The following is a 12,745-nucleotide window of genomic DNA, read 5'->3' as shown; positions in this document are numbered from 1 at the left end:
CCACTACTTTTCCACAAGATTCATGATAACTTGTGGTCTTTCTTACCTCTTGCAAGTGTGTGACTGAGATTCAAAGCCTTCCTTTTACTCTTTTGTGATCAATTGAGTTGTGTATCCAAAAGAATTGCCAAGCAAAGCATGAAAATTTTGCTTCAAAATCACGGATTGTTTTTTAAAACTCTGATTATTCTGGAGCGTGATATCATGATTTTAGTGTCCATTTCTGAGTGTCTGAAATCAGCATAACCACTGATTCAGCAAGTTACTACTGCTTAATACTAAACATATCCAAGAGGAAAATAGTAACTTTTTTCTTTCCCCATACATTTCCAGTAGAGAAAAGGAACTCTAAGGATTCAAAATATTGCAAGAATATGATTGCATCCCATTTAAAGTAAAAGATTTATTTCCCCAACTTATCCATTTCAATTTTAATTGAAAATTATACTTCATAAAAATCCTATTTTTCAATAATTAAACCTGTTAAATATTAACTGACATAGCAAATTAAGCTAGTGGGGCTGTTTCTAAGATAACCTTGATAGCTGCGGTGCAAAACAAGTTGGTCTGAAGAACACTCAGGAAGCCTATCTTGTGATGTGCTACATTTATAAGAAATTAGAAAAGCAAAGAGCTCTCTGAAATGACCAAAAGCGTCTCTGAGGCTGATAGCACTAAAGAAGCAAGGGTGGGGAGAAGAGTCAGCATTTCACAAAACAAAGGAAGGAATGACTAACAGGAGAGGGCAGATATATGAATGACTTGAAAGCAAACACAAAAAACTGGATGCTGATAGGATGCAGTGGGATGAATCAGTGCAGGGATTCGTGATGAATGCAAGGAAGACAAATCATTTTAACAACTGTATTTTGAATAGACTGGAAAAGGTTGCTGTCATTCTCAGAGAGGCAAGGGTAATTAATCTGCACAATAATCTGAACTGAGAAAGATATCTGATTTAGAAAGACATCAAAGGAAAATGTAGTAAGAGTATTACTATACATATAAAAAGAATTAATAATAATAATAATAATAATAATAATAATAATAATAATAGATTATATGCTGCCTTAAATGTGCAGGATGAGAAAATGGCCCCAAGTAACAAGCACGATTCAGATTGTGAATGGCAGTAATCACAGAAAACATCATGAATGGGAAATCGTTTCCTGGGAAAGATAAAGAATTCAGATTTGGCCATATTAGCTTTAAACTGAAATACATTAAACTGACAGAAAGACAATCCAGTGGAACTACTGGAGAGAGATGCAGAAGCATTAGATGGAGGGAGAGAAGACAGATTGGGAACAGAAAGAAAGGACTGAGAACCACCAGTGGCATCGTGGTAAGGGTCGCCAAGCAGTTCAATGGGAGACAACCAACAGAGAAGAGACAGACACGCACACAGCTGGCAAGGATACCCAGAAAAGACACACAGCAAGGCAAGGGTGGAGGAGGTAAAACAACAGTGAAAGTGCAGTTAAGTGAAAAACTTAACTGGAAAAGGCAGTATCTCACAGACTAAGGTATTAAGGAGCAAAGCAAGTGTGACCCTACCAAAAGCTGTGTTCTTCTCTAGAAAGGTTCTCTCCTGTTTCTGCTTCAAATGATTGCTATATGAAAGCCTGCTAACAGGCTATGAATACAAGTGCAGTATTATGGCTAAGGTGACTTGAGAAAAATGTGCCCTACAGCTAAGTTCCAATGAGCGTAGACACCTCATTAAGTGACCTCATTTTCAGAAGTGCTGAACATCCTGCAGCTCTGCCCGATTTCATTATATACTTTTTCCAAAGTGCTGGGCACTTACACAATGGCTGACATTGCTGAGACCCCAGCAGAGTCCAGGAGATGGTCAGAAGTTCAGAAAGCACATGCCCGTCACTTACTTGCTTGAATGACAAACAAGCCTTGCCTTTCTGCCTCATTTTCCCCACCTCTGAAAATCTTAAAACAGAATCCAATGTGTAAGGATATGGTTAACTGAAATAATAGAAAAACACACTTATTTGCAGTGATCGACATCTGACCCAGTCTATTCCAGCATTTAGAACTGACAGGCAGGTTAAAGACAAACCCCCTGTGATCATAAAAAAGATGACACTTGAACATAATGATGCATTATTATTTTAGCCCTGAGAAAATTAACCTTATAACAAGTCAACTGCATGCAAAAAGAAATTGTATTATTACTGCTTAGAGAACAGCATCAGACTGGGAGTAGCTTTTTGTTCAGCATCAGATGCAAATGAAATGCACAGTAATAATACACACTAAATATTAGACCAAAATGCAGCACTGCAATAGAAAAATGCAGTAGCTTTTAATCATCATCAGTTCATCAGTTTCATAATTCAGATAGTTTGCCAGCATTCATAGTATCAGAATCACCTGGGAACTTATAAAGTTAACTAAACTTTAATTTATTATTGAATTTCTAGGGGAACATTTCTTTGAGATGTAAAGTAACTAGTTAGAATATCCGTCTCTCTTTTGTTCCTGCTAAAGGACAAGTCTTCTCGCAGGGGATGAAAGAGGGAAATTCTACAATATATTTTAGAAAGAACTGTCTAATTCTAAAATCTGATCTGTCTAAGAAACAAAGGGATGGCATGCAAAAATCAACACTTACTCCTTTTCTGCCAGGGAAGAAGGACTATCACCAGTTTCTTCATACTTTTTTCATTCTGCAGTGTGTCAGGAACTCAAGCTTTCTCTGTTAACTCACCTACGACTAGTGTTCATTGATGCTCCAGCGGAGAGGAAAAATTCCTATCATTGCTTTTATAAAGCAGCAAAGAAACATACTGCCTTCTCTCTGAGAATGTTTCATAGAGTTCCTTAGTTTTACCTCCTCGGCCTCATCTCAGTCAGGCATTTATCCACATGCTGAGCTTGAACAATATGAGCTGTCCTATTTCTGCGGGATTTCTCACATGCTTAATTAGGAACTTAAGTGCCTGGCTGAAATAAAGCCTTAATTTCTAACAAAACTGAGTCTCAGACACTGTGCTTATTATTTGATGAAGGGCAGAAGGCAGGGAAACTTTGTGAGGAGCTGAAGCATGGCATCAGCTGATGCTCTGCGCCTTGCCACATTGCTTCACACCAGTATACTGATCTTAAATAATGCAAATAAACATAGAAGTGGCATTGACATTAGACTTGCTTAGCACATGCCAATCTCAAGAGTGGTAAAAGGAGAAAAAGAGTGGTTTTACATCTCTTCAAAACTCAAGCACGTACGTGCTGTAGCTGGAAGTCAAAAATGACTATGCTGTTTCAGCAGTCACTCGTCACATGAAGCAGGTACCATCACTGGTTCTGCTCTAAGAGGGCAGTGCAGCAGTGGAGCAGCTTACCCACAAAGGTGGCAGAGGCTCCATCCCTGAAGGTTTTCAGGACTCGGCTAGATAAAGCCATGGCTGCTCTGCTCTAGAGCCGACAATAGTCGTGCTCCGAGTGGGAAGCCAGATCAGCTCACCCCAGAAGACCCTGCCAACCCACATGTCTGTGATTCTTATCTTCCTTTCTTTCCTACCTCAGTGATGGTAAAAAGGCAAAATGCCACTTTGTATAACATTCCTAACACACAGCAGACTACAAAAAGAAATCTGTTACAGGATATTTATTTGTTGATCTGTTACTTGGGTATAAATGCAATCAAATCCACTGCCTGGAGACTGCTGGCTGCTAGTAACTTTCCGGATTTTTTCCTCAAGTCCCTTCCTGGTAATACAAAATTATTCCTGCCGTTTCTTTTATTCTCTGTGTCCTAGGGCTATCAGAAGAAGTCTGAAAAACCTTGTAATCTGTGAAACCTATGTACCTTCTACCAATTTTTGATAAGTGAGGATCCTCTGCATTAGAAGTATCCATCTTTTCCAAACAGAGCTGAAACAAGCTTGTACATTATGCCAAAGAGTAAGGCTTGGATTCTGAAAGCTGTTACACTTTGATCGGCATTTGCCCATGGATATGTGCAATACTGTTTATTTGAATAATTTGCCTGCATAAACAGGAAAATCTGCCTCTGTTGAGAAGCTACAAGGATTGAAGCCTTGATCATGATATCAATGAAATGCAACACAGTGCACCTAAATTTATCCAGGACTTAGAAAAGAAATCAAAACTGCATGCAAAGTATCTTAATAGTATGTTAGCAAGCTTTAAAATTTACTAGCTAAAATACACTGAAAATATTTGTTAAATAGGCAGCAAACACAAACTGCTAAGAGTGAAACACATACGCTAAGTTAAAACTGTGATGAGACAGGACAGTAAATTGCATCATGGACTAAAGCTATCGTTGGACTTAACCTCTATAATTAATTTAGCAGACTGGGATTTTTCTAGAAGAGTAAAGAAGCATATACTACTTAACATTGCTATGAAAAACGTATGTCTATGGCTAAGCAGTGTCAGCAGTAAATCTCTGTAACCTTAAACTATTTTCTGCATTTTGGAGCTGTGTAACTTTTTCCATGGTCATTCATGCATGGGTTTCAGATGCTGAGGCCCTGACTTTGTCATTACCACAATATTGGCATCCTACATATATCTGAATAGGAAATTATATATTCATATTCTATTAGTTCTTTCTGGGTTTTTTTACTTTTAAAAAAAGTTTCCTTGGATTATGTGTAAGCTATCACGCAAACATAACCAAACTTTTTCACTGCATGCAGTGATTTGTCTGCTGCACCAGTGGGGCAACTAAGAGAAGGTAAGTAAAGGCATGTGCTTACTCCCTGACTTTTTAATGAAAACTTCCTGCAAAAAAGGAAACATCTGTCATTTCAAATCCTGGTCTCACCAGAGTCAATGAGAGCTTTTCCATTGATTTTGAGTAAGCCAGGTTCCTCTTCTACAAAAACACACTCAAGTGTCTGCTTATTTCCAAGTACACAGCAAAGTATGCTGGAATGGTCCAATTCATATCAATACACTCTTGCCGACTTTTAAGGAGGTTTTTTTAATACATTGAAAATACTGCAACAACAACAACAAAAAAGATAAGTCTCTAGAAAACAGTGTTCTGAGAAGCATTTTTTGTAATTTAATGGCATACTCAAATTTTGGTTGAAAAAATCCCAGTCCATTCTTAGGCAGAATGTCATTCTCAGGTAACATAGAGGTGATGTCTTTGAAGTCAGCAAGGTAGTTTAATGTGCATATAAGTGAAGTCAACGAGTTTATTCCAGTCTTTAAAATTATACATGTACATGCATGTAACTACTGTGATGCTTGTCTTTTTGTAGTTCCATTTTGGTAATGGCACTGTACTGAATTTGAAGTTGCCACAATAAAAGAGATGACTTTTGCTTAGGATAGTTCTGTATCTGAAAACAGCAAAAAACCCCCAAACCTCTGCATCCAAAGCTGCAGTTTCATTAAAGTTCCAGTAAGGGTTTAAAAGAAAAAGATCAAATTTAAAGGCCATCTTTAATAAGGGTTTTAAAAGCCAATATTTTGTCTCAGATCTGTGCTACTTTATTAGCAAATGCATTTGGAACAAAGCAAAAAGAGCATAAAATATGCACTTCTGCACTGCACTCTATGTAAATGATTTTTCTAAAGGCAGACAGGAAAGTTCAAAGAACTGATAATGGTGTCTCCAACTTCTAAACCACCACTTCAAAAATCAGCTTCTATTGCTAAGGATCAAAAATATTATTATCTTAAAGTGATTTGGTGACCAATATAAAAAGACAAGTATACTCAAGCCTGACCTTTAGTAAACACATGAAGCATTAACCTCTACCTCTGGAATCCTTCCTGAAAATCTCAGCAGAGAGACCATGAAACCCAGGATTTGCACACTTCTAAGGCAACCCAGAAAGTCTGGCACTTGTAACCCTGCTGCACTTGCTCCATGGAGTACCAAGAAAGTTCAGGTTTTGCTGCTGTCCCATACAGTAATTTCTACAAGCACCTAGTACACTTATGGTTTTTTTTCTAAACAAAAAAGGGAAAAGACCTAACAGTGACACCTTGGTAACATACTAAGATTATTCAAATTTCTTGTATACTTACAGTATGATTTCCATATTGGAGGCTGGTATTCTTCAGCATCTAAAATAGAAGTAAAAAGGAGGAAAGAAATCAGTCAATTGGCCACTGGGTCAAACTGTCAGCATGCATTTTTCTGCTAAGAGACCTCAGCTTGTCAGCAAATTTCACGTTTCTTTCCCAAGAGAGATGCTAGCTTATTTACAGCACAGTTTCCTATGTGAGAGAAGAATATAAATTTCAACCACTTGTGGATCCACTGTGCTTTTTCCAAATTATTCAAATATAGCAGGAATTAATTTCTTACCAATTTGCATATAGTTTCCTGACTCACCAGTATTTTTAAAATAATTAACTAGACTGGTAACTACATTATTTACTTTACTTGGCATAAAAAACCAACAAATCACTACTGGTTTTCAATCAGGCTTCTAACCCCACTATTAAGATTTTCGAATGAGCATCAGTGAATAACACACGCCTTAGCTAAAAAGATGCACAGCTCAGGCTGGACTCTGACACACAGACCCGACAGTTCCAACAAGGAGATTCAATTACACTTCCCAAACCCACTAGAATATGTAATTGGCCTATTTTCCAGAAACTGCATCAGCAAAAATAATAATAAAAAGTTAGAAAAAGGAAAGGCTGCAAAACCTGCATTTGGAAACAGACAATTACTGCCCTTATCGATTGAAGGGGCTCAAAAAGAGTTGCCATCTTCTGTTAGTGCAAGAGTTATACAATGCTGCTGGGCAAATTTTTGGCAGAGGGAGCAGAGCTTCTCTGTTTAAAAGTGTAAGCTCGTAGAGTCTGAGCTAACCCAGCCCCTGCCGCGTAAAGAGCCCAGCGAGCAAAGGGCTCTCCAGGCTGGGCGGCAGACGGCTGCAGCTGGAGGGCACGGCCAGTGTCCGGTCCCACGCCACAGGCAGGTTTCCAGCTCTCTGCAAGAAAGGCTGTTGCTTCCACCTCCAGAAATCCCAGCAGAGGCCAAGCTTGAGCGGCAGAAGTCAGTCACCATACGCCGGCCACAAAGGGTGGGGTACCGGGTACTAGTTTGGCTCTACACTGCCATGTTGCCAAACACTTTGAAGAGTCATTTACAGGGGGTATGTCATTAACCTCCTAATACTGTGCGAGTTAATTAACTTGTTTGGTATTTACTAAACTTCTACTTAAGTTATGCTAATGTAATTCAATTATAGTTGCATAGCTCATGCTCCTTGTCTATTTATATACACACAACCACTTTAAATATATCCCTGCAAAAGTTTGTTTACTAGGAATGTTAATCATTAACTACCATCTGCCACTTTAACTCTACTGTTTTAAAAAAGGATAAATCTAGCAATGATCACAGTTACTGCCTTGAATAATACCCTGCAACAATTTGCAGATATATTGATCAGGAAACCCATTCAATTCCAGTTTCAACTGTATCCACTTAGCAACTTTGGCAAAATTCAAAATGCTCCCAGACTGTCAGAGTTACACCGTGCTGTGGCAATCCAAGAGTAATTAGCTTGCGAGTTCATTATACAGAAGGATTATTTTAAATTATATGAAGCTATTCATGAAACCAGTGAAATTTATTCATGCAAGAGCTGACTAATTTTTTCTCCTCTCACATCATAATGGTAATGTATTACTCTTTTTTTTTCCCTATACATCTGTTGCTCCACATATAGTTTACCATAGTACCATAATGTTGTGTATTAAATTCTTCTGTCACACTTCTGCACTACTGCAAGAGAATTTCTGAATTTGCTTGTTCACTTAATGTATTTTTCCAGTAGGAGAAACATTGAGATAATGCAAATATCTGATTATCTATACTTGTGACTTCAGAAAAGGAAATGATAGTGGGCAAAACAATGAAAAACCAACGAGTACCAGTTGGTGCTTTAGTCTTCCAAATTAATTAGAAAGAGCACAGTAAATTGAACAGTGAAAGCTGATCTACAAGTGGCCATAAAGTGCTTCATTAGCTTGAGACAGACCAATGGTGTGGAAACACTGCAGCCTAGGTAGAGAACAATCATCCAGGAGATAGTCATAAAACAAAACTCCCAATGATTAAGTTAGATTTGTCACGGTTATGAATCTGTCAGCCCAGGAAAGAGCGGACAGAACCATTCCTCAATAGCTAAAATAATTCTTAAGGGCAGCACGCTTGGAGGAAAACCACGAGTCACCAGCTCCACATTCGCCCCTACCAGGCAGTGCAACATCTTCTGTGATCCTTCTAGCTGATAACACATCCCTAAATGACAGGGAACAAAACTCCATACAGGTGATAGTATTAACACTGTTTATTGTGAAGCTATCATGCATGACATTTGATGGCATCCATTTGTAGGGAAATAAAGAACAATTAGTTTAAATACAACCTGGAGACAGAGGTCATGCTTAAGGATCAGGGAGATATTTAACAGAGCCCAGATACAGACCTCTTGATCCCTTTGTGGAAGGAGGCCACTGGGCCCCCAATGTACAGCCAAAGATGCCATTCTACACGGCTGTTGGTGTGGAAATTAGCCTCAGGACAGCAATTACCACATCTGAGTCACCAGAGAAAAACATTGACTCTCCTCCTTGTATGACAGAGTCTTAGGACTCCCATCCTGGATGACTAGCTTAGACTAAACTTCAGCCCTTCTTAAATCAGGGGTCAAATGAGACAAATCCTACCTGAGCAGACGGGATTACTACTATTTGCCCTTTTTTGAGATTTCTGTTCTGCTTCTTTTTTTAGTAGTCCTCTTTTATTATAAAGTAGCTCTGCTCATTAAATGATGCACCACTCTCCATCACTAGACTTAATACAGCAGGTTCACAGAAGTTGCCAATAATAGTTTGGGTGGTCGGCTCAGTTACTATGTGACACCTCAACTCCCACAGCTCCTGCCTTCAGTTCCGCGCAGGTTAATGGTTTCAGCAAGGACCATAGAACTCAGTTTTGAGCCACTTAGCAAAAATCAATCAATCAATTGGCACAAATGACAAATGCCCCACACTGATCTCTCATTTAATGATATTCCCAATACTAACTTTGATCATAATATCTATGACAACTGTGATTGGCAGCATGGGAAAAGGGGTTCACTTAGGTACCCTTAGGTGGTAAGACAGGGTCTCCCCTATTGCTGTTTTCTTGAAGGGTTCACACTTTTGACGGCGACACCTTGTCTGAATTCAGAAGCTGAGCCAGCTAAGGTTGAAAGCAGTTGTCACAGTAGAAACTTGGAGTCGGTTCTGAAAAGCTCAAGAAAACGTCCCATGGCCAGCTATGATACACCTTTCTGAGTCTAGAGGGACTCACTGTAAAAGAATTACAGAGTGTCCAGTTTAGGTCTTTTTTATTATTTCAAGTCTTACCAATAATGTGTCGGAAACTACCTTAGCAAAACCAGAAAACCTAAGGAGTACTCACTGGAAAGACTAGAATGGGCAAAAAGCATGAGAGACTTCCACAAATAATATTATAGGCAATTCTGTTAACTAAAAGCTTTGAAACACACCAGTTGAGAGGACTAAGATTTATTAGACCTAACAAAGTAACTAGAAGATAGTTGTATGCAAAGGTAAAAGGAATGGTGAATGCTAACTCTTGGGGAATATTACAGCTACCAGAAGGTTTCTCACTGCATGCATAATTGACACGGAAAGATACTGGAGAAAATTGTCAAACCAAAAATGATACTGTGGAATTGGAAAGTGGGAGTAAGGAAAAGCAGGTTAGTTCTTTACTTTATTTACTTAGCTCTTCACAGAGTAGAGAGCATGAGAAGTGTCTTAGGAATAAAACGGAGCCCTGTAAAGCTGAATAAATGTAAAAAGACTACAGTAAAGGGAGTACTGAAAAGTTGGCAAAACTTTAGCAGCCAGATAAAAAGCAAAACTATGCAAGATTTTTCTTCTAAAGAAACATGAAGACAGAAGACAGTGTTTCTGTAAATAATGGGTGGTAAATGGTTAATACATTACTCAGAGCTATTCTTAAGCAATTTCTGAGAAATGGGCTTACATTAATTATACAGTAGGTAAAGTTATCCATGGACTTCAAACCTTGTTCTTCGCCATGCCTGGCTCTGTACCAACGGTGACACCTTTCTGGATGTAGTTGTGAAAGTCACTGGAATGACTGAATTGCTTTTTACTACTTCCTTGTACTTTGTGAAGATGATGATGTAAGGCCAATGCTTGTGGTTTTGTGCTACCAGCACTAGTACTGACCTAGCTAAAGCAGGTCTAATAAGATTCCAACTAAGCTAAAATTTTGATTCTTCTGACTACCGAGACTGGTAATGGACTGGAAAGAGGAAACTGTTTTACAGGAAAGATCACAAATTATGTCACATGAATCAAATATTTCTGACTTATAAGTGGCATTTCTAATTATAAGGGGAATGGTAACAAATATCCATACTGTAGCTATATACCATGCCCAGTTCTAGATACTTTAAGAAGTGTTAATGATTCCTATGGTAGTAAAGAGTTATGCACACTAGTAGCAGGACAGCTACCAAGGCAGGACCATCATTCTTTGCTAATTTCTTCATAGCGACTAAGAAAGAGGAGAAAAAAATTTTTTTTGCCTTTGTCCTCACTAAAGGATTGTAAAAAATACTCTGCAATTCAACTTGGAAGAACTGCCTCAGCCTGGATTTTCTGCCACCATTGTCTGAAGTTCAGACTTCCTTTCCAGTAACAACTAATTTTAAAACTATGACCTGCGTGTGCAAGAAAAGACACTTGTGTGTGAGGAAGAGCCAGTTTGGAAGCCACTGGCTTGCTGGCAGTGTGCAGATAAATGATTCACTGGATGAACAAGTCTAGTTACTAATTTTTTCACCTTCTATTGTAATTTTCAGGACCAAGACTAATAATTATTAGTACTTTAATGCCTTTTGTATATTTCCTTTAAAGAGATTTTTCACAGTTTTACCATATACACTTTCATATTTATAGCTTTGTTTCTAAAACATTAAGTTAGCGTATATTATTAAATACATTTTTCTTATTTTTATATATGTAATTGTATATATAACAATAACATATAACTGCTGAGTAAAAGGCTATGTGAAAGATGAACAGTGTTTGTTCATCTCTTTAGGCACATACATTTTTCTTATATTTTTCTTCATACAGGCAGAATTGTATTATACAATTGACTATAATGGGGATGGACATCACGGAATCACAGAATGGCTGAGGCTGGCAAGCACCTCTGCAGGTCATCTGGTCCTACTCAAGCAGGGCTACCTAAAGCCAGTTGCCCAGGACCACCTCCAGACAGCTTCTGAATATCTCCAAGGATGGAGACTCCACAACCTCCCTGGGCAGCCTGTGCCAGTGCTCCATCACCCTCACAGTGAAAAAGTGTTTCTTGATGTTCAGACAGAGCCTCCTGTGTTTCATTTTTGTGCCCATTGCCACTGGTCCTGTCACTGGGCACCACTGAAAAGAGTCTGGCTCCGTCCTCTGGGCACCCTCCCTTCAGGTGTTTATACACTTTGGTAAGATCCCCCTGAGCCTTCTCTTCTCCAGGCTGAACAATCCCAGCTCTCAGCCATTCCTTGTAGGAGAGATGCTCCAATCCCTGCATCATCGTAGTGGCCCTTTGCTGGACTCTCTCCAGTATGTCCATGTCTCTCTTGTACTGGGGAGCCCAGCACTGGACACAGGACTCCAGGTGTGGCCTCACCAGTGCTGAGCAGAGAGGAAGGATCGACCACCTCCCTTGACTTGCTGGCAACACTCCTCCTAATGCAGCCCAGGATACCATCAGCCTTCTTCAAGGGAATGGCACACTGCTTGCTCATTTTCAACTTGGTGTCCAGCAGGAACCCCAGGTCCCTTTCTGCCAAGCCGTTTTCCAGCTAGGCAGTCCTCAGCATATATTAGTGGGTGGAGATTAAAGTGATAGAGTAATAAGGGGGCTTCTTTGATAAGGTCAGTTCTTTTTCAACACGTAAAACATAACTGTGTTATTTACTTTCCACTCTGTGCTTAAAACTTAGGAATTAAAGCTCATTTTCATCTTATCCGAACCCCAATGGCTAATCCTGTGGATGGTGAAGGGCTATTTTCATTTACTTTGCCCTCTCACCAATTAATATATATGCATACACAACTATCTCACATTGCAGTCATTTTGCAAACTATGTTAAATAGGCACTTTTTTCCATGTTTGATTGTCATCTGGCATATACCTTTGGGCATTATGATTACCGCTATTACATATAGCAATTGTCTTTGCAGGCACATCTGACTACACTTTGAGAAAGAACATTCTTATTTTTTAAGTTGCAAATAATCATACTGTCAAAAGAGTACCTCTCTTTAACTCCTGAAAAGTCACTGTTCCTTTGAAGAGCAAAATTAATTCTCTTGCAGTTAATAATTAGTGATGTAGCTGTTGAAACATTTCAGCGTGTCAAAAGCTCTGTTTAATGTTTCATTCAGAACGCACAGTTGCCCATGGAGGAGCCAGTAGTTGCCAGTTTTGTTGCTGAACTTTCTTGTCATCACTACATGGACAGCTAAAATATGGAATGAGACTTCAGCTTCTGTTTTAATGAGACACTTCAACTTTCAGCATAAGGCACAGGAACAGAAATGATCAAATTGTTTATTTGCAACATAGTTTATAATTGGTATATTAATTCAGATGATGGGTGCTTCCCACTGTGCTATTCTCTTTTTAAAAAAAGATTCAGCAATAGTGTGT

General features: G+C 38.9%; 1 protein-coding gene across 2 annotated transcripts in view; it reads right to left on the bottom strand.

Annotated features, from left to right (window-relative positions):
* CHN2 (chimerin 2) overlaps window positions 1–12,745 on the bottom strand; it is a 168,141-nt gene that overhangs the window by 93,640 nt on the left and 61,756 nt on the right. For both annotated transcript variants that reach the window (XM_075051562.1, XM_075051572.1), the window contains exon 2: window positions 6,037–6,075. In XM_075051562.1, the coding sequence (XP_074907663.1) occupies window positions 6,037–6,075 (39 nt within the window). The remainder of the gene's footprint in view (window positions 1–6,036; window positions 6,076–12,745) is intronic.

The sequence above is a fragment of the Buteo buteo genome, chromosome 2 (assembly GCF_964188355.1).
Source record: "Buteo buteo chromosome 2, bButBut1.hap1.1, whole genome shotgun sequence".
Taxonomy (NCBI): Eukaryota; Metazoa; Chordata; class Aves; order Accipitriformes; family Accipitridae; genus Buteo; species Buteo buteo.
The sequence above is the reverse complement of the archived record's forward strand: the minus strand, read 5'-3'. Positions and strand labels throughout refer to the sequence as shown.